The 24,304-nt window shown below is 30.6% G+C and overlaps 1 protein-coding gene across 5 annotated transcripts in view; it reads right to left on the minus strand.

The window, feature by feature from the left end:
* Nucleotides 1-20,160, minus strand: part of Dab (DAB adaptor protein) — a 70,068-nt gene extending 49,908 nt beyond the window's left edge. For 2 of the 5 annotated variants that reach the window (XR_011951052.1, XM_072532978.1), the window contains exons 1-6: nt 20,051-20,115; nt 19,550-19,917; nt 15,230-15,444; nt 8,283-8,567; nt 7,280-7,507; nt 2,574-2,895 (exon numbers count right to left, since the gene is read on the minus strand). Coding sequence is in view for 4 of the 5 variants with exons in the window: in XM_072532978.1 (XP_072389079.1) it covers nt 2,574-2,895; nt 7,280-7,507; nt 8,283-8,567; nt 15,230-15,444; nt 19,550-19,586 (1,087 nt within the window). In the remaining variant the exon portion in view is untranslated. Of the gene's footprint in view, nt 1-2,573; nt 2,896-7,279; nt 7,508-8,282; nt 8,568-15,229; nt 15,445-19,549; nt 19,918-20,050 lie in introns of all 5 variants that reach the window. The other 3 variants (XM_072532980.1, XM_072532981.1, XM_072532979.1) reach the window with 3 other exon arrangements.
* Between the last annotated feature and the right edge of the window lie 4,144 nt (nt 20,161-24,304).

Here is a 24,304-nt window from a genome sequence, read left to right on the forward strand (position 1 = left end):
TGTCCTTAGTGTAGAAAATTAAAAAAGACTGGAACCTGTTAACTTTTAAATTCAAATGTGCGCTTTTTAAACCTAATTTTAAATGTACCAGGTGATTCACGCAAGACTAGCGTAGTCTAGAATATATCTTTTTAATGAAACACCCTGTATATTTTTGTGTTTTTAAAAGCTTCTTAACAACTTGATCTCAACTATATTATTTCTAAATAATTTTAAATTACTGATATTCATATTCATACTAGTAGGCTGATGTACTCAATTAGTTTCAAATATTTTGACGTTTATTTCGCGTTTTGTGCCATTTGTGCATTTTATCCTAAAAAACCTTCTTCACTAAAAGGAAAAAGCATAGTAATTCCGTTATTTTTAGTTTAATTTATTAAGTTTAATTAAATATTGTTTTGATTTAACTAAGTTTAAAACGAGTATATCCCCAATTCGACACTGCGGTGAAGTCCAAGCAGCACATATTGTAATTTTGTACGAGGAAGGGCACACACAAAAAGATATCGCACGACGTCTCAGGAGAAGTCAATCTAAAGTTTCGAATACTTTAAAAAGGTACCACAAGATGAGAAATTTTGTATTAAGGCCTGGTCAAGGATGTCCAAGGTTCATAACCTCAATTGATGACCATTTTCTGATTCTGAATTCTACACGAAATCGTTCATTGACATCGACGCACCTCAGAAATGAGCTACTAAATGTTAATGTTCAAAAACAGTTAGACGAACATTAAAAAAAGCAAACTTAAAGCCTAAACGCCTTGTCAAAGTTCCAGGTCTTCCCCAAAATCATAAAACTGGTCGTTTAGAGTTTGCAAGAACACATATTCCGTGGAAAATCGGCAACTGGAAAAATGTTCTTTTCACTGATAACACCAGAATCCTATTATGGAAGCCAGATGGTTGAAACCACGTCTACAGAAGATTTGGAGAACGATTCACCACGTGCAATCACGCCCAGGTCGTTAGTATTGGAAGTGGTGGCATATTGCTTTGAGAAGGTATAAGTTGGTATTGACGCACAGCATTTGTGGAAGTGATTAAACATATGACTGGTGACACTTAGTTCAAAACATACTGCAAGATCATGTTCTGCCATATGTTGGTGACATTGGATACGAGAGATTCATGTTAATGCACGATAAAACTCGACTACATGCCGCTGCCATACTGAGTAATTATCTTAATGGGGTCTAAATTCGAAGATTGGATTGGCCACCATTTAGCGTGGATTTAAATCCAATAGAGCACATGTGGTATCACCTAAAACGCAGCATACGACAAAGAAATCCCATTCCAAATACGATAGAGATGCTTCGGATTGCTGCACAGGATCAATGGAATGCAATTTCCCAAAGATATGTCCAAAATTTACTTGCAAGCATGCTGAGAAGGATGCAAGCAATAATAGGAGCTAGAGGGGGAATACTAGTTACTGATCATGCACTTGTTTCAATTAAAAATACCTGGTTTAGCAATTTAAATTAGCATTTTATTTCCTAATATTAAACTTTATTTTTTTCGCTATTTTCTACGCATAAAACTTAAAATTCTTTATTAAAAATTGCTAAAATAAACTCTTCTTCACAATTAACGACTTGATTGATCAGTATTTATTTCAAAAAAAAAATTGAGAAGTCCAAAATATTCGATATTTTTATCCATGAGTGTATTTTTGGATAAATTGTGGTAAACTATAGAGAAAACTCATAGAGAAAACCCAAACAAACAAAATGTATCAAGGTTTATTAAAATCGACCGACTAAGTTCGGAGATTAAATTCTGCCAGTTTTAAAAACATAGCTTTTCTCAAAATTTTTAATAATCGGATTTTAATAAACATTGACGCTTTTTTTTGCTTTGATTTTTCGTATGATAGTTTACCACAATTTGAACAAAAAAATAAGAATATAATTTTTGTGGCTGAAAACAGTCAAAAAAAAGATCAATTTTTGAAGAGTTTTTTCAAATTTTGTTTCTTTTTAAGAATTTTTCATTTTTCTGTTAAACTATCGCGTAAGGGTACTTCTTTTTTTTAAAACCCTTCTCGAATTTTATGTATGTGTATCTTAAAAACATAAAAATATACAGGGTGTTTATTTTAATTATAGAGACTATGTACTATGCTAGACTTGTGGAAATTACCCTGTACATTTCAATTTATGTTTAAAAAGCGCACATTTGAATGTTAAAGTTGACGGGTGCCAGCGTTTTTTAATTTTTTGTACAATAAGAATACAAACAATTTTATTTTATAAGTGGTGTCCTCACTGTATGTATTCAATGATAATGATCTATGACATCAGTACCAATTAAAGTAACCTTGGACTGTAGAAAATCAATTGTTTTTTATGTGTTATTTAGATTAGGTGACAACATCTACATCTAATCAAAAACAAAGAATCTCGGCTCTATTCCACGCCGGATCCAAAACTACTATGTAAATAGTTAAATAGAATATTTAAAATTCTGAACAATTTTTGTAATTATGTAGTTTATTAATAAAACAGATATAAAGCGACATGAAGCGAAAAACAAGGAAGAAAACTACTAAATTTAAAAATTTACCTAGTGGGTCTAACTCAGTAAACACATCGAACTGCGACATAATTTCCTGTTTGGCCTGTTCGTGCTTTTCATCTTTGGACGGTTCTGGAAGTGAGGTTGAATCTTCGAATATGCTATTTCCTGCTGAAGGAGTAAACCAATCGCCACTACTTGGTTCATCATGAGAGCTACTGAGATCGTGGGAAAATGAAAAGTCTTTCTTCTTTTCGGAATCTAGTGTAGTGCCGGTATGGGGTGTTTTAGGACTAAATATACTGCTGGTTTCTGATATACGATTCGAACGTTCTCGACCAGAGGAAGGAGGTGGAGGTAATATCGGTTTCTGAAAAATAAAATAGGAATAATTTAAGTCTTTATTCAGGACTATATGGTGAGGTGAGCGAAGTGATGTGTTATAGCTTTGAGTTACGGGAACGCCGAACCTATCCGAAATTTTGCATTTATACCAGAGAACAACCGAACACAGAGAAGCGACAGTCCTTTGAAGTTACGTGGCCAAGCCGCCAATGACAGCTAACAACCAGAAAATTAATAGTCAGTGGGCATATCACACAATATAAATTCTTAAGATTGTAGGCGCAAAATTTCGAGCCAATGTTTTTTAAATGCATTCATTTTTTTCGAATCCTGAAAAAACTAATAAGTATTTTTGAAAAATTTAAACGCAGAATGAAAGACTACATTATTACTAAGGGCCGAAAGTCCCTGACAACTTCTATAATGTTTATTTTAATAAGTTACAGGGGTGAAAAAAAAAAGAGAAAATTTAGTGTGATTTTTAATTTCAAATATCTCATTCAAAAAACTTTTTGTTTATTCTAAGGGACTTTCGGCCCTCGGTAATAATGTAATCTTTCATTTTGTGTTTAAATTTTTCAAAAATATTTGTTAGTTTTCGCAGGATTCGAAAAAAATGATTGTATTTAAAAAGCATTGGCCCGAAATTTTGCGCCTACGCTCTAAGCGAAACAAAGAAATTACTAAAAATCTTAAAATTACAACAGAACAAGACTTCAAAATTGCAAAAACATGGTTGCAAATAAACAAACTTACATTAAATTATGAAAAAACTAAATAGGTACTCATCTACTTTTTGCTATATACAAAAGTTATCTGCCAATTTTAATTCGTTAAATATAAATAACAAAGATCATTGAAGGTACTGCGTCATGCGCCAATGTTTTTCTTCTATTTTCTTTTACAATAACATTATCTTCAAAATGCAGTTCACAAATTCTATAATTATTATAAAGTGAATCCATTTTGAATAACAAATCTTCTCGTCTGCAAGCTTCTATCCACACTTTGGCACTACAAATTTTTAACAGAACAAATTTTAAACAAAGAACTTTTTCTGTGTTTATAAATAATGCTTTATTACTTACAACTATAACAGTATTAGTATATTCTAAGTATATTGCAAGTAATGAAATATTTAACTTTTGTCAATATCTAATCTTAATAAATTTACAGTTTTCTCCTGACTAAGTCACAAAAATGTCACTAAATATTGAGATATGCAACAAATAAAGTTTTAATATTTTTTATTTGTAATTCCCATTTAAAACTCCTAAATATTTTATGTACTTCGATCCATATATTTGATCTTTTTTATTTATATTTAACGAATTAAAAATTGGCAGAAAACTTTTGTATATAGCAAAAAGTAGATGAGTACCTATTTAGTTTTTTCATAATTTAATGAAGTCTGTTTATTTGCAACCATGTTTTTGCAATTTTGAAGTCTTGTTACTACTACTACTACTAAGGATTTCCACAGTTTTCACTGTCTTCCTTCACTCAACCGTTTTCTCCAATTTTCCCTGTCATGGAATGACAGGGAATGACAAGTCTTGTTCTGTTGTAATTTTAAGATTTTCCCAATTATCGGTCTAATTATGTTTCCAACAATTTTTAGTTTGAGCATTTTAGTAATTTCTTTGTTTCGTTTAAGAGCGTAGGCGCAAAATTTCGGGCCAATGCCCGAAATTTTGCGTCTACGCTCTTAAATCAAATATTCTCGTGTATAAAACCCTCTATATATTTTTATTTCCTAAAAATACTATATTCGTATTGTTGTCTTCGAGCGCGCTGACACCAGGCCACCATATGTTGATTTTTTGACCTGAGCCTTAGGAGACTTGCGTTTTTCAATAAAAGAAATAGCACTGACCCCAAATTTAATGTTTTCATTTTGAACTATCCCTTGGCAGACCAAAGTTTATTTTTTATAGCTCGGACAGACACGTCGGCGTCGGCTTACTGTTCGAAAGTCAAACCAATACCATTATGTAATAACTAATAATAATTACAAAACAATAGTAATTACCTGTTATTATTCTTAGGAAATCTAAATAAACTTTTCCTGTCACAGATGAACATCCACGAATCGCACAAATATATCCAGACATTTTAAATATAAATTAAACTTTTAACTATAAACTATAACTATAAACTTATATATTTAACTATAACTATAACCTTTTAACTATAAATAAATTATATAAATGGTCAAATGCACTTGTTGTGCCGAGTATTTACCATAGACGCCTACGGACTATCGAAAACAACCAGAATTAAAGAATAAGCACGTGTTTTTGACAGTTAAACAACCAGAATCGGGCATGCGTATACAAAAATGGTACACGCTTTTGGACCGTTATGTCGCTTCTACGTGTGTTCGGTTATTCTATGATTTATACTCTGACGCATCAGAGATGTTATGAGTAGTTACAATCTAAAGTATAAATCCACTATTTGGAAGAGTGATTTCATCGTTTAAACGCCGAATATCCTCAAATTTAAAAGTACACAGCGGCCGTCGAAAACTACCCGTTTAATTTGCGCTTTCTCATAAGAAATCACAAATGTATAATTAGTACATTTCTTTGTGATTCTCTATAGCAGACTTCACCACGAGCTGCCGTACAGTGTAGCCGATTCTTGTTCACAAGTAGCAGTTATAGTCATACAAACCTGAATTCTTCGACACAGCGAAATATTACCGTCATAAAAATATCAAAACAAAATGAGTTTTTTCAATAGGAAAAAATTGAACACAAAATAGTAATGAAATAAATTTTATTTACAAGTTCCGTTTCGTTACATTCCGTTTCAAAGACTTAACAACTTGAGAATTTGTAAAGCATCGCAACGGTAACACCACCCCGTGCCGAAGCAAGAAACGTACATTTATATAGGCGGTGCTGTTGAAGTTGAAGTTTGTAGTGATAAACCGAGTGTTATTGGAGTTTATTTTTTTTTTTTTGTTACTTGTTGAATAAAAATAATTTTGTTATATTATCACTCAATACTCAATATTTATTTCTACATACAAAAATTGAATTTATTCCCGAAATTTGAAGAAAACTAAAAATATCTAGGAAAATAATGAGTTTTGATATAGGGAACGCTATATAAAAATTAAAGAGTATCATAAATACAATATTTCTAAAAATTAAAATACAGGGTGATTAATTTAAACAAAGTTGAGAAAATCGTAATTTTGTTTTGTAGTCCACTCTGTATACAAATTTTAGTCAATGATTTCAAACAACTTAACTTAAAAACTACAATACATTGTTTACCTTATTATATAAAATAAATAATTGTTTATGCATTACTTATTTATATACATGATGTTAATTTCATAGGGTTTTTGAAATAAACATGGCCATAACTTGTTAAATACTCTGTGTAGTAATGCAAAGCACAATATTATAAGAACAAAAAGTATGAGAAGAATACAAATTTGAAAAAATATATAGGGTATCCCATTTAAAAAATTGTATGTTTGCTCTTCCACGTAGTTATTAATCACCCAGTAGAATTCCATATATTTTCCAAGTATGGAGAATATTATTGTCTACATTTTTTCTAACTAAATTTTTTGGATATCTTGTACCACAATGGAGTTACTACTACAAACACGATAAGTTTGAGTGATGAAATGATTGTGAAAATTAATGGTTCTAAATATCTAGGATCTTAGACAGAAAGTGACAGACAGAAACTGAAACGTACATTTTATAACTGGTAAACTATGCTACGATTGATATGATAATATTTAGATGGATGAAAACAGTGACGAAAAAGGATATAGGATTAAGCATATGTTAAGATGATTCAGGTTAAGTTCAACACCAAGATAATAATCATTCAATACGAAGAAACCATAAATTATTGGCGCCAAATTGAATAGGTTACTTCCTTACTCCAAGAGAAGAACTGTAGGACTTTTCCTTCAGAACAAAGAAAAGTCAGCAGTATATGAAAAAAATATTCATTGATCATCAATTCCATAGAATTGGTTCCGACACCAAGAGGCATATATGTACCAAGTTTCAAAACTCTTTTAAACAGACTTTTTAACAGTTATCGCACATATAGAGTGATTAGCGGATAATGAAAGGAATTCAAAAAGACCTCTTGAGCCCTTAGAATATATAAATAAGAATACCCAAGTTGCAAGTTCCTGGAAGCATTAGGGAAGAAAGAGCAAAGAAGACCAGGAGAGAGACTCAATGTACATGGAAGACACAATGGATACTCTCTTCATTCTTAGCATTTTTTTGCAAATCTCAAAGTGGCGTGAAATATTCTAATGTTTAAATATTTTGTCTCTTATACCATGTAGATGAACGTAGTAGTATTAACTTTAAAAAACAATGTAAATAGCGTTCAAGTTTAATAATGAACATACTTACCGGAGGATAATTTATAAAACTATCTCCAAACGGATCATCTTTCGAACCGAACGGATCCGAGGGCGTAATTTTTTCCATTTGATTCAATCCTTGCTGTAAACTATTTAATTCCAATTCAAGATCAACGAGATCCGCAACTGCCGTTCCGGAAGGTTTGGATTCAGTCGCACTACTACTGGCCTTCGCTTCAGACGTCGATTTGATGGTTACGTTAGGTACACTCTGTAACTAATTTGATACTAATAGTCATTTTATAAAAACTGTGTCGAGAATATCAATAGTCATCATTAGAGCGCGGATTATATGCACATTGCATATTCGTGCATATTTTGTATATTTTGTCAGTTTTTGAAAAAAATGCATATTTTGAGAACATTTTAATTTACCTGCATATTATGGTCATCTTTACACCCAAAAATTATATTTAACAGTTCCCTGTGATAAGGTCAAAGAATTTAAGGAATTTTCAAGTTGAATGATCGTATTCAGGTAATTTTTTTAACCCGATCTCACTGTGGTTATTAGACAACAATAGACTTACAAGGGACTATTTATTTTATTACTGTTATCTAAATGACTTTTATAATAATGAATGAGACACTGTATTTGTGAATAATTCTACTTTTCGGTAAGATAGTTTCGAAACAGCTAAATTTAAGTTTATTTGTAAAAAAATGGCAAGTCCGTAAACAAACATTACATTACAACTTATTCAGTTGAAGACTATAAAGTGTAAACGCATACCAAAAATAGAACACTTGAGAAAGGCGGTGGAAAACACTCTGCCGAAACAGCTGTAGTTTGACATAACAGACAAATATAATTAATTTTGTGGAATTATTAAAAACAAAAGTTTTCGGTGTTTTATTGTTAGAACAATTATATTATTATAAAATCATAAAAAAGTTTAATGCTGAAGACCTTCAAATTTTAGATCAAATTCTAATTGTGATAAAAAATAGGTCACTTTGTTCCAACTTAAATAATAAAACAATTTACTCACTTTTGAACTAGAACTGGAACTGTCTGAAAATAACGGAGACGTAGGATAATAGGACTTTTCTAAATGCTGTTTGGCAAGTTCTATTTCTTTCTTCTTAAGAGCAAAAACAACTTGAAACAAATCTCTCATAGCGATAACAACTTGACTTGCAGCCTTATCTGTCTTAATGCCAAAGAAGCGGTGGCCCGTATCAGGAGATCCGAAAATGTAACCAAACGCCCTAGAATCCGTCATATCTTGAGCGATGAACGATATTTTGTGAACTGGATGGTGGTAAAGGGAATCCTAAAATAAAAATTGATCAATTCTTCGTGCTGACGATATCAACCACATTTTATAACATACAAATATAAATATATATATATATATATATATATATATATATATATATATATATATAAGTATGTTGGAAATATCGGGTATGTGGTCTATATTAAATAAAAATTTTTGTTTTTTCTAAAGCTCAATATTTCGCCATTTATTTAATAGCTTCATCGGGAGTAACTGTAAAAAACAAACATTTCAAAACACTGACGTACACTTAGATTTACAATACTTACAGAAATTAAAAGATTATACACATAAATAAATTTGAATACTAAAATAACATTATTGCTGATGTATATGTACATCCAATAAAATGCATGTTAAAATTGAAATATCTTTGAGCACGTTCGTTAACAATAAATAAGATGGAACAAGTAAAAGTTGTTATAAGTTATTCAAAATGCAAAAATAACAATGTAAGAAAACAGAGGAATATTATTTCTTTAATTAATCATTAAGGCTAGTTAGTATGATTAATCATTAAGGTGAGTGTAGTTTTAAATTTTGTTCAATATATTGCAATATATGTTGCTTAATTGCCCCGTGTCTGTTTTATAATTTAAAGTTTGTTGAAACTTCAAACACATTAAAATTGAACCTCTGAGAATAGGACATTTAATGTTAATAGAGCCAAATGGTCAAGTAAGAAAAACACTCCTTGTTAGACCCACTGGGTAAAGAAGATGAGGAAGACCAAGAAAGAGGTTTATTGATAACATCAAAGAAAATATGAAAAACTTGGAAGTATGTACTTGGTAGAGAAAGCCGATGGATAAGGAAGACGAGAAAACTTTTTGAGGAGACTAAGACCCACAATGGTCCGAGCAACTGTAGAAATCAATATTAAGCAAGAAAGACTGAAGATGATAAAAAGTAAAAAATGCAAACCTTGGATGCGCCCAACGAATGAACTTGAGTTTGAAAAATATATCACCAGTAACTTACTCAGAAATACAACAAGAGAAGACGTAAATAACCTAAACGAAGAAATAGTAGATACATTAACACAAGCTCAGGAAAAATTTGGCCCTAAACATGGAAAAGAACAAAAAATTAGTAAAGAAACGAAACAAAAAATGGAAGATCGTAGAATGCTGAGAAGTCAAGGAAATGTTGACTCACAAGATATAAACAGCATCAATAAAGAAATCTCTAAAGCCATCAGACGGGATATTAGAAAATGCAACAACGAGAAAATTATAAAAACTATAGAAGACCACAAAAGCATGAAAGCATTGAGGAGAAAAATGGAAAATGGCAAAAAAGAAATCTTCCAACTTAAAGACAAAAATGGAAATATTATCTCAGATAGACCAAGCATATTACATATAGTGGAAAGTCTCTATGAAACATTATATAAAAGTCAAGTTATTCCAGAGCTCATCGAACAACCAATACAAAAGGTACATAATGTAGTATCGGAGGATATACCAGATATATCACGAGAGGAAATTCAACATGCCCTCAAAAATATGAAAAATAATAGAGCTCCGGGGGAAGATGGTGTAGTCATTGGGACAATTAAACTAGGAGGTCTACTTTTGATGTCCCGAATCCAAACACTTTTTAATCTATGTCTGCATAGTGAAAACATTCCAAGTAAATGGAAGAATTCGGTTACAATACTCCTCCACAAAAAGGGGATAAATCAGATCTTGAAAACTATAGGCCAATTAGATTGCTTAACCACTTATACAAGCTCTTTACTCGAATACTGACAAACAGATTAGAAGCAAAACTCGATTTCTATCAATCAGAAGAACAGGCAGGATTTCGAGCGGTACACGGAACAAACGACCATTTGCAATGCCTTAAAACTCTAGTTGAAAAGTCTATCGAATATAACAGACCCCTTGCTCTTATCTTTGTCGACTTCCACAAAGCATTTGAAACAGTCAAAACAGTTGCTATCTTAAAAGCACTATCAGAATGCAGAATAGATCACAGGTATCCAAATATTATTCGAAATATATACGAAAATGCGACAACAACCGTTAACCTCCATTGCATTACTGAGAAGATAAAAATTGGCAGAGGGGTGCGGCAGGGAGATACCTTGTCGCCAAAACTATTTATAACGGTTATGGAGTACGCATTTAAACGGCTAGAGTGGGAATCAAAGGGTATTAGCATCGATGGAAAGATATTCAATCATCTCAGATATGCCGATGATATTGTTCTCATAACAGACAACTTAGGAGAAGCCAGGGTTATGCTACAACAACTACAGCAAGTAACCCAGAAAGTCGGTTTAAAAATAAACTATGGAAAAACAAAAATGATGACCAATCTAGTTCCCAATGAGCTAATAGAAATCGAAAAGTCGCCCATAGAACTTGTGGAAAAATATGTGTATTTGGGTCACGAAATAAGGTTAACGCGAGATAACCAAACATGCGAGCTACTCAGAAGATTAAGTCTGGGCTGGGCTGCTTTCGGAAAAATGAGAGACGTATTTAAAACAAATATACCGATCCATTTAAAAAGAAAAGCTTTTAACCAGTGCGTTCTACCAGTCCTCACATACGGAGCAGAAACCTTAACTCTCACAAAAACGTCAGCCGAAAAATTGAGAAGGACACAACGAAAGATGGAGAGATCAATGCTTGGAATAAGCTTAAGAAATAGAATAAGAAACGAGGAAGTTCGTAGACGAACCGGAGTGGAAGACATTATCGAACATATTACAAGGCAAAAATGGAGATGGGCAGGACATGTTGCAAGAATGAAAGACGACAGATGGACAAAAAAATTGCTTGAGTGGAGACCACGGGCTGACAAGCAAAGCCGAAGAAGACCCCCAACTCGATGGACCGACGACCTCAAAAGAATCGTGACCAATTGGATAGCAGAGGCGCAGAACAGAAGCAGATGGAAAAGTCTAGAGGAGGCCTATGTTCAACAATGGACAACTCAGGGCTGATTGATGAAGACCCACATAGAGTTATAAAATCAGAAAGAAGATGGGTATTGTTTAACGAATAATATTTGAGTGGAAAACTGACGGAAGACACAAACTCACATGAAGTGTCACAAAAGTTCAAATCTTAATCTCTTAATCTAACTTGAAATATTAAAAATTACATGTTAAAAAAATATGATATATTTCACTTAATCAACAGAATTGAGTGCCTCTTATCACAAAGTTTTAACTAATTAAGTGAGTATTCTTAGACAGTTGTACCCTAATAGTGTCAAAGAAACTTTGACATTAGACCAGGAAAAATGATGTAATTCCTTCCCCCAGACTTCGTTTTGCCTAAACATGGAAATACATTTAATAAATTTACTACATATACAGGGTGAGTCATGAGGAACTTTACATATTTCTACCATATGTAGAGTCCCTCAGGGAGCATATCATGTGGCCACTAAAAATTGTCAACTCCTCTTCTTTATTAATTAACAGGGTGATTTGTGTAATTGACCATTTATTTCATTTTACTGTAGTGTTTATACGGCTCATTTGATTTTTTAAATTTTTGCATGATACAGTACACTACTATCAAGCATTCGACTGGTATTAGCTTAACTAAAAAATTCCAGGACTGGCTTTGGAAAAATTAATTTAGGGATTCGTATTAAATATTACACCCTGTATAATTTTTTTTTAAAATGCAATAAGTGATTTTCAAACTACATAAATAGCCAATGAAAACGACATATGCGACAATGTTGTCGCACTTTTATTAAATTTTTAGTGAACGATCAAATCTTACCAAAAATAGAACAACCATAATGAAGTATCAAATTAGAAGGTATTAATTTAAACAAATGTTATAAATTTCAAATATTTTAATTAAAATGAGTTCCTACAACATAATCTAATACGTAGAAAATTAACATCTTTACTGTCACTTTGTATTATCTCTATGATAGAATCAATTGTTTTTCAATTTTAAATTTTTACTCATAGATCGTATTGGGGCATTATTTTCGATAAATAATAAATTAAATTGATTAAAAAGTCAAACCTCTTGTATGTGTTAGTTTTTGTTGATTGTAAATGATTAAAATTTTATGTCAAATAATAATACATTGCATCAACTGTACTAAATAAAAATAAATCTAAAAAAGTTTAAAATGAAGGTTGGCGTTGACCGTTTGACGTTTCTTGATATTTTATACCCATTGTCATTATTGTCATTATCAATTGTTATTTATGTGTACAAGAATACATATTTCTTCTGTCATATCTACGTTAAGTACATTGTGTTAGTTTTGGTAGAGCTTTTGTTACTTTCGTTCAAAATGCCACATCAGTTTTCGACCACAGAATATGCAGACATAATATTTGTTTATGGATTCTGTAATTAGAATGGTAGGGCTGCTAGTAGAGAATATCGCAGGAGATTTAGGTTCCTAATCGTCGAACTCCCAGTCATCCAACATTTGGGTCAGTTTTTAATTATTTGCGAGAAAATGGCACTTTTCCTAGTGGAACAACAGAGCGACATGTAGATGAAGCGCAGGAAGATGACATTATGGACGCCGTTACTATGAACCCTACAATAAGCACTAGACAAGTAAGTCGAGAACTCAATGTTACTCAATCAAAAGTAAGTAGAGTCTTACAAAAAAATAATTTATACCCATATCACATTCAAATGGTTCAGCGACTACATGCTGGAGATGAGATCGATAGGTTGGAATTTTGTAGATGGATTAACAATAATCGACCAACGCTATACAGGACACTATTTACAGATGAAGCTCAATTTACCAGAGACGGGATAAATAATTCACGAAATTCACATGTGTGGGCAGAAGAAAATCCCCATGCTATTCGAGAACGTCGTTCTCAGTTAAGGTTTTCGGTTAACGTGTGGATTGGTGTCATAAATAACCAATTAGTAGGTCCTCACTTTTTTGATGGTCCTTTAACAGGGCAGGTCTATTTGAACTTTCTACAAAATATTTTGCCGAATTTGCTTGCCAACGTTGATTACCATATTTGGGGACGATTGAAGCAACTAGTTTACGCAGTGAATATTAATAACCGACAACAATTAATTGATAGAATTATACATTGTTGTAATACTATTAGAAACGATCCCCAGAGTATCCGTAATTCAATACGTCGATTAACAATTCGGCAACAAAAATGTGTACAGGCTGCAGGGTTCCATTTCGAAAATCTATTTTGAATTATTTTTATTTTGATACCATTATTGTATCTTTTCCAGTTCTAATTTATGGGTTTATCATACCTATGTACATATTTTTAGTTTTTTTTTTAAATTGTTCTTCGTTATTGTTAGTAGTTACTGTTTTTTGTTGTGCAGTGACTCAGTTTATCATTTCAATTAAAATGTTTGAAATTTATAACATTTGTTTAATTACCTTATAATTTGATACTTCATTATGGTTGTTCTATTTTTGGTAAGATTTGATCGTTCACTAAAAATTTAATAAAAGTGCGACAACATTGTCGCATATGTCGTTTTCATTGGCTATTTATGTAGTTTGAAAATCACTTATTGCATTTTAAAAAAAATATATACAGGGTGTAATATTTAATACGAATCCCTAAATTAATTTTTCCAAAGCCAGTCCTGGAATTTTTTAGTTTAGCTAATAACAGTCGAATGCTTGATAGTAGTGTACTGTATCATGAAAAAATTTAAAAAATCAAATGAGCCGTATAAACACTACAGTAAAATGAAATAAATGGTCAATTACACAAATCACCCTGTTAATTAATAAAGAAGAGGAGTTGACATTTTTTAGTGGCCACATGATATGCTCCCTGAGGGACTCTACATATGGTAGAAGTATGTAAAGTTCCTCATGACTCACCCTGTATATGTACTTTATTTAATATAACCCTAAATTAATTTAGCCTTAAATTTTTTAAGTTCTAAGGTGTCAATACATTATCACTGCCATTATTTAATAAAGAAGAGCTAATGACGTTCCTTGTTTTAATTTATTATTTTTAAGTAATAATAGAATATTTGAAGTGAAGTCATCGAGCAAAAAGACAAAAGAGGGAATGTAAAGGCAGTGGGGGCAAAAATATTGTTAGACAGGAAGTGCCATCTTGAGAGGCCACATTAAACAAGGAAAGAGAGACTCTTTCCTTGTTTAAGAAATCAAATTTAGTTGGGTTATGTTATTGCTGATGTTATTGTTTGTCCCAACTGTCACATAAAAGATTATTTGTATTTTCTATTGAAGTTTTTTAACAATTGTTTAACATTTTAGACTATTATTGTTATTATTTAATTAAAACTTTATTGTGTTCTAGTGTTAAAAAAAGTATTTGAAGTGTATTATGTATTAATATTATGTAATATTATTAGTATGTAATATAACAAATAAATAGATAAATTAGAACCCCTACATCACTGTATGATTATTGTGAAGTGTCACGAAATTTAAATTTGGCGCATTCGCATTTCCGGATATGTCCGCCATCAGAGGCCACTTTTTTGGTCTCCTTTTCATAACGATCAGATTCCCTCTTTTGTCTTTTTGCTCGATGAGTGAAGTAAATATCACCTTCCATTCATAAGAAAGATCTCTTTATTTGTATTCATCACAGCATATACTTTAAAATCGTCAAAATAATTCGTAAAACATTTATAAAAATCATATGTAAAGGCGATAAAACTTACACCAGTTTTCTCATCTCTCAAGCGCAACCCATCTATTGCAATGTTAATAGTGATCCTTTGTTTGTGTTCTCCAGCTGCCCTAATAGCCATTTTTAAATCAGACAAGGCCTCCTGACACATCCGATCTCCTCTTGCCTCAGACACTTCTAAAATTCCTATAAGCTTTGCTTTGAAACTCACCCCATCTCCCAAAAACCGAGTTGTCTCATTTTTATCTAAAAAAATAATATGCTCAAACATTTCTATACATCAAAACACCTAATTGAACGGTTATACTACTTTTAGTTGAAACAAAAAAAAATTCATGCAAATTGTATCTATATACAGAATTGGTATATATAAGTCCAAAAAATGAAGATGGACCAGATTATCTTAAAACGAAGCAAATGTTGAACACTTTATTATACACTATCGGACCAACTCGACATCGAGTTTTTTAAAAGAAATTTTTATTTTGCGAGAAAAATTAAGAGATCAATACAAACAATATAAGCAAGAATATACATAACATTCATCAATAATAATGCAAGTAAAAAGTGTATTAAATATCACGAAATATTTCGTCGAAAACAATGTTTTCTGTTACAATGTTATCATTTAACAGTTAATTTTGCATGCTGATCACGAATCCGGAGTCAGATTTGCTCTATCTTGACGTTTTATGTGCGTTTCGGCTCACTTCCGGTGTCGGATCGCAACCGGAAGTACATATTTAGATTCGTCTCGACGAGACCTTTCGATCCATATATATACATTGTGGGGTCTAAAACTTAAAGTAAATTTAACTTCCGGTCATCTCAAAACCGGAAGTGAATTTTTGTACTAAAAGTATATCTTGACAATCTCATACGTAATACTAATAATATTCCGAAAAAATATTTTAATTATCTAATATGGTTTTTGAGTAAAGTGGTGGACAAGAAAAGGGCTTAGCGTTTTAGTATATAAGATACTGGCAAAAAATTCTTTAGAAAATTTGTCTAATTTTTTTTAATATCAAAAAACTACATAAGAGGCAAGTTGAGATTCGTATCGAATATTTAAGTATACACAAAAAAAAACGTGAATCTGAGAGTATATGTGAACAACTTATAGAAATACAAACTGTTTAAAATACTAAAGATTATCGTCTGTATCGTACTGAGAGACGTGTTGCGATACGAGCTTTATTACCAGAGTACGGATTTCTAAGCATGATGCTTATGGTAAATAATAAAAGCGAAAAAATATGTACGAAATATGCAAAAATAAGTCATTTAACCCCACTTTTTTACGCTTTTTCTTTAATTTGGATGCCTTTTTTGAAATCTTCGTGATGATTTAATGCTTTTTTTTATATATATTCTTATCATTTTTGCATTTGACATAATATTTATATCACTATATTCTTCAAAAGTCTATAAAAGCCTATCAAAAAATATTAATTGTATCCACATTTTTCTAATCTTTATTTGTCAATATTTTCGCTTATATCCATGCACCTATACAGATACTTCGGGGACTTCCCCGTCCGCGTCTTTTAGTCTGTAGGTAAAACCCCATTGAGACTCAAAAACCAACTGTAACTGAATGGATAAAGGAATATACAGAGTTAACATTCGAACGTGGTAAATTATTTTGTAAAGCATGTAAAGACGGTAAGTTTTATTTTACAAATTATCCATATCCATTGGGTGTTTTTTTAATAATTTGAAAAAAATTAGTTGAGTTTCCTGCTTAAAAAAATCCTATAAATATGTGTTCGTGTTTCTACAGAAATACAGTGTGGTAAAGTTTTATATTTATTTTCATTTTTTGCAAATATTTGAAATAATGTTGATATTACGATAAAAGTTGATATTTGGGTGTATTTTGACAAGCAAAAATCTCCTGACTTTAACACAGGAAGAGACATCAAAAGCACTGGACTTCGCAAAAGAAAAGTATCCTGAAATTGACATTTTGCCAATAATTATAAAGTTTCAGGCAAAAAGTGTACCTTTTCAAAAACATTTTTTTTTTTTGAAAACAGTGTTACTTTAAAAGTGATACTGATTGAGCGGTGGAAAAGCCATAAAAATATTGATACTAACATCATTAATGTTATTGAACAATTTCACACAGCCCAAGAAAGAAAGAATTTTTTCTTCCCTTGGACTGGTGCAGTTGAAACTTTGAAACAGGTTAGGTACAGCAAACGCCAAAAACTGGTGTTTTTATTTAAAGTTTTTAATACATCTGCCGCAAATGAAGAAAATAAAGATACATCAATTCTATTTTTGTATTTTCGAACTTAGTTATTTTGAATATTATTACTTTTGAAGATGTTTTTTTGTTATATTAATTTTTTGTTTGTGTAAATAAAAATAAAAGTTGTCTTATCATATTTTTCATTGTTTATTACTATTATTTTATAAAATGATTTATTCATTTTGAAAGTATTTAGACTTATAATACTTTGTATCAAATAAACCTGATTTGAACCAAAAAACCTTTTTTCTTTTTGTTTTTTGGAAAAAACCTTGGTTTTTACCAACCCTGATCTTAATGATCCATCCATGATAATTTCCTCGAGAAGTTGTTGGAAATTTACAGGACAAAAATGGCAATTTTTCCACTTTTTTCATTGTTTATAAAAAATGGCAATCTGATCTTATGAGCATATTTACCATTCGCATCCAGTTATATTACTCTATTATAACTTAAAATTTCTTTACCTTGAATTTTTTCAAACCCTTGGAGATTTAAGTTATGTAACTAAGACTGAATATTCATATACATATACTCATATACATATATTCATATATTCATATACTGAAAAATTCATATACAAACAAATAATGAAGAAATAAAAGTTATACAAAAAAAACAGAAAATATAAATAAGTAATTTACATATATATATATATATATATATATATATATATATATATATATATATATATATATATATATATATATATATATATATATATAGTATACTCCCTCTATAACGAGCATGGTTATTACAAGGTTTCACTTTTAACAAGGTACATTAGATATCCTGTGAAATTTCTATTGAACCATAACCTTCTATAGCGAGGCAAAGTACTATGGCGTATAAATATGGGTCACGCAGTGTATCAATACAGTCTATCCAGGACTGTATTTAGAATTTAGTAGACGTAACAAGTAACTATAAATTTGTTGCTGTTAGATTCTTGAAAAATAAAAAAAATTAAATATACTGAAAAGTTATCATTATTTTATTTATTATTAGTAATTGTAGCAACAAGGTAAAAAACAACAAACAAATGGTACACAAAACATTCAAATGCAAAATATAAATATTATTCACTTTCAGTAAACTAGAAGTGACTAGTGAGTGTAGTAGTGTCCGGGGGCCTTGGAGACTGAGACCTCAGAAGCCCTGAAGAAGATATCAGAGAGAATGTCGAAAGCTCGGCCCAATGGATATCGACGCGGTTCAACCCGGAAAACTGGTGAGTTTAATATTAATTTTCATAATAGTATTAATCTTAGCTCTAGGGTTAATTGTACTAACCACGGAAATCTTTCTGAACACACACATATATATATATATATATATATATATATATATATATATATATATATATATATATATATATATATATATATACACATAAACAGAACTAAAATAAAAATAAAAGATTTATGACCAAAAAGCATCATAAAAGAATATTTATGTTAATTAGCCTTAAAATTTGGATTTAAGGGAGCACCAAAAAGTCATGTAAAACCAAAGAATGAAGAAATAAACAAGAAAGGCAAGAACAAATAGAATAAAATTGAAGTATATAAAAACAGAACACAAAACAGAAATAAAAATAAAATATTCACAACCAAAAATCATCACTAAATGCCAATTAGAGCAGAAAAAAAGCATAGTACAAATGATAGTTTGACTAAATTGTACCAAACCAGTACAGTGTTTGTACTGGTTTGAAGTAAAACATTGATATATTCCCATTAATATAATAGACAATAAGTTATGAAACTTAAATTTGCAGGAAAGGCACATCAATCCTTAACTACTGGATCTCGAATATTGTTGTTAACCATTTGTGATACATCTTGGGATTAAGCAGATAAAAATGTTCCAAATGTGAACATTGTAACCATGTTAAAGATATAACCTGGTATAAGTGATATATCAACAATGGAATATTTACATAACTGACAGTAGGTGTGAAGAACAAATTTATATTTTAGAGGCAATTGCAAAGTAGCTCAAGTTGTATGCATTCAACAATTTCATGCAGAAATATCCACTCATTGGTCAGTCTGTGATTGCTTACTTTTTCAGATGAAATGTACTTACATTTTAAAGGACTTGTTTTCTTTCTTAAAGTTTGCATTTTTTAACGAAAAACGAGCTACTTATAATAAATTAAAAAACTGATTTGACCAGCTGGTATCCACAAATCACAAGTTATCACATTTAATTGACTTTCCATACTGTTCATCCTCTTTTACTTGCTTTCTTCAACTTGTTTTAATGTCCACTATTGTAAATTATTTTTAGTTTATATCGCATAGTACTAAATTGCACAATCTTCATATTGATTGAAATAATCCATTGATCTACCCACATTCAGGGGTGTAGCATAGGGATGTTAAGTTTGCAAACCCTGGAGCATGCTCAGAGGGCAGTTAACTTTATTGATTCAAAATTAAATACAATTTCGCCTGTAATTTATACAAATAAGAATATTTACTGAAATATAATAACTTTTCGAATTAAACTATTGTGTAAACTACAACCTAAGAAGCTTTTTTTGGCTTCTTATAAAATAACTAGGAAAAATTGTGTGTACAATACCGTTTCCTGAATCAATCAGTTCTCCATTCATACTTAACCAATATTACTTAGTATTTTTAGAGATGTTCAAAAATTATTTTTAGGTTTTTGGAAATAATGACATTTCAAAATGTAAATAAATAAATAACAGTACTACCAACAATATTACGTTAGAAAATATTATACGTTTTAATATTCTATAAAAATTATTTAATTAATTATAAATAATTAAACATGTACTCAGATACTTTATATATTTTAGTCTATTTAAATCCATTAAAGTATATAATTTTAAATCATATTTTATTGCACATTTTCCTATTTGCACCTTGAAAAACTTAATCAAATATCACCTACATAGAGGTCCAGAAAAAAAAGAAGAGCTTAGACATATTACTTGTTTGTGTTGCTTTCACAGTATACACCACACATAGTAGTGTAAGTGAAATAGGACAGGTGGGGAGACTGAGCTGCATAGGCCCAGCCGTTCATAATGGAGACGACGCTACTAGTCACAGTAGGTGAAGGTGAAGATATGACCACAGACCACAGTTGTTGTCTATACTGTGGTCTGTATGACGTATGACGTTGATGTAAGTGCTGTTGCCATAGTTTCACTATACTCTGTTTTTAAACCAGGAGGAGTAAACTAGAAAGACAGATTCACACCCAAGAAAGTTACTAGAAAAGTTACCAAATACATCTTCTTTTTTTGTTTATTATCTTGGCCTTGCTGTAATCCAGTAATCAGTATCGGACACCTTCACACGTTGATTCTAACATAACTTTGATTGTTTATGTTTGAATAATAATTTTTCGAATTAACTTTCATTATATATTATTTAATATTTCTAATTACAATAAAAAAATGTTGGACTGTTATGAAGAAGTTGAAGAATTTTTAGAGTTTATTTATCACATTGTAGAAGAAAATCGTCCGGAACGTACACGAAAGCGATATATTCGTGATAAAATGATAAATGTATGAATAAAATTAGCACATTACTTTAGTCAGTCTTGATTTTAACAATAACTATTCTGCAAAACTAACCCGTTGCCTGTTTTATTTTTGCTACCGTGGCTGTTATTTTCATTCCAGAATAATAAATTTTGATTTGTTTATACATGGTTATAATGCATTGCATACAAATGCATACAATGCATACAAATCTACACGGCGTTTTTAAGTGGAAAGGAATAATTACCACTAGTACTTGGCATCGAATCCATATTGTTATCTTAATAACACTAATATATCGCTAAATAATATATAAAAAGAACTGTTTTTATATAAATACAAACGAAATATCTAAAAATGTAAGGAATAACGCAGAAAACACAAAAAATCGTCGATATAAATTTTGAATTTTAAATTTTTATAAATGTCATTAGTGTCAAAATGTCATAATTTAGTGAAGTAAACTTGCCTGCGGTTGGACCAATTACAAACAAGCTTTACGGCGCGGAAAATTTGAATTACTCCTCCTGGTTAAAAAACAGACCATAGTTTTGCATATTTACTCAAAATAATGATTATAATTATAATACTATACAATGGTTTCCAAAATAAAAACAAAGATTGTAGCGAATTCTACAAAAATCACAACTTAAATTTACAATAACTTATTTCTAAAGAATTTTGATTATCCACAGAAAAAAAATGTATTAGTGGCAATATTGTAATCCACGCCTTTGCAAATTGCAAAATTGTATACCAAATTTTAGAAATGGTGAAATGGATGGAAATGGAAATCTATTCTAAAAGAGAAGGTACAATACCAAAATGGTATAATATTCCAAAATCAAAAGAATATTTTTTTGAGGATGGGTGAAAGATAGTTGTTGGACGAAGGTGTATTAAACATTCTCATGATTATGAGTTTATTTTTACAATACAAGCACCAGGTAAGAAGAGCACCTAATTATACCAAACTTTGTTAATAAATATAAACTTATTTGTATATTTTGTACATTTTGAATTTTGAATCTTTTATTTATATATTACGTATATTTTAAAATCATTAAAACTCTTAGCTCTTATAATTGCATTTCTCAAAGTTGCCTTATTTTATAAAAAAAAAGTCATACATTCTTAATTTTAATATTTCATTATTGCAGATTTTCATGGACTTTCTTCTTCTGAGCAATTTGTGATGATCCTGAAGAACAAGATTGCAGAAATGCTAGAGTTTACCCTTTATTATCTACAGATGGTCCATTAAGGAAGAGTATTTTAGAAAGTATTGAACTTATAACAAACCAGTACTAATGAATATAGAGGTATCTATATTTGTTTATCAATAGGGAGATCTCCAACACGATGGGAAAGATTAAATGAACAAATGAAGATTAGTGGAAAAATCTGTTCATGAAGTTGTCCATCTGGTACAGAATTGCAGCCAATGGAGACAGCAAACTAACAATCTTTAGAGTTTAGAGTGTCCCCACCTACACCCTGAGGAGGAGGATATCTGTTGCCAATACTTTACCAAAGAAAATTATACAAATAAACAAGTGTCAGGATATCTGTGTTTTATTTTGTTATTTTGGGATTTTGGTTTGTTAATGTAATGGAAAATAGTCATAAAATAATAAATAAAAATTTTCCTTATGCTCTCTCTGTTTGATTATGTTTGTCTGTAACATTTATACTATATTTTTGGACAGAGAGAAATATATTTTTTGGCATAGAATAAGTTTTTATTTCTTATTTTATGACTATATTTATTTTCCATTAAAAGCATACTTTTTGAATTTTGTCGCCTAAAATTCAGGGCATATTTTTTGAATTTGAATGCTAAAATTCAGAACCTACGGTTTAAATTTGCCGCCAAATGAAATTAGTTTCGGCCCGTCCACATTAGGCGCTAAAAACTCTCTCCCAAATCTTTATATACGACTTACCTTGCTAGAGTGCTATGAAACTAAATTAAAATTTAAAAGTAAACAAATAGCACATAAAATATTCAAATATGACCGAATCAGAATATTTGAGTACGGGAAATAGCACTAAAAAAGAAGTATTTTTTTATCATAACTATTTAACAGGCCTCATTAAAGCACTACAAGGTGAATACACTTTAATAGATTTAAGAAACGAGAGCAGTATTGCAGGAAGAATCTCAAGAGTAGATGGATTTATGAATATAGATATGGATGATGTTATATTTCGGGATCCCCTAGGTAATGTCTTGTTTATTAATTGGAGATTAATGTTAATTAATTAAAGGTTTTAGTCATTTTAAAATATATCAACTACACATTAGGTATGAGGTTCAAAGGACTGGTAATTCAGTTTAAAATGTTTGGTTTCATTTAATTCATATGATTGAGAACAAATTTATTGTATTGGCGTAGTATAAAGGTAGGATCCCTACGAATCTAAAATATAGTATATATCAATGGATTCTGCTTCAATAAGTGATTTTTAAATATGTTTATTCATCAAGATTTCACCAGAATATCCTGATACCTTGTGGTAGGGAAATGTTTTCAGAGCACTTAATAAAGATGCTCTAGTGCACTTGTGATAGATAAACATACCTAATGTATAAGTATAATGCATATTATTCTGCTTTTCTTGTAATCATCTAAAAAATCTACTCTTTTTATGTAGTTGTTTTTTTAACATTGTTTTTAAAACATTTCTGAATTTTAAATTAGTTTATACAAAACATCATTTAGAGAATGAATTTTATTGATCAATTTTATTTTTAGGTAACAAATATTGTTTTGAACAATTTTTTGTCCGCCATAGGAATATAAGATATGTGCACATTCCGAAAGAATTGAATTCTATGGAGTTAATTCAAGAAAATATTAGTGGACTGAAAAGAGTTAGGCCAGATAAGAGTAAAAGAACTTTCAAAGGTATTAGAGCTTTAAGATACCATCAAGAAACTGTGAGGTCTCTTAGTAAAACCAATTAATAAAATCATTTCAATTATTGTTGTGTTTGTTGTATAATTACTTGGTGCTAATATGTACACTTTACCAGTCTTTCCTTCACACTTTCAGTTTACCAGTCAGTCTTATCTTCAGTTCTACCAATGCCTGGTGAGGTTTAATTAAACCTAAAAATGTTGTAGTGTTAAGGAAGACATACTTTTAGAGAGAAAATGTTTAACTTTTCTATATATGATCATCATTTCTCAACATATCAAGTCGATGGCCTGGTTCCAAAAGTAGCTAACTACAAAATCGTCGTTTTCGATTAAACGAAATTTTAAGTTTAACCCTGTAGATCAAATCAGGTCTTTCACATCGAATTATTGT

Source organism: Diabrotica undecimpunctata, chromosome 5 (assembly GCF_040954645.1).
Source record: "Diabrotica undecimpunctata isolate CICGRU chromosome 5, icDiaUnde3, whole genome shotgun sequence".
In the NCBI taxonomy this organism is placed as follows: domain Eukaryota; kingdom Metazoa; phylum Arthropoda; class Insecta; order Coleoptera; family Chrysomelidae; genus Diabrotica; species Diabrotica undecimpunctata.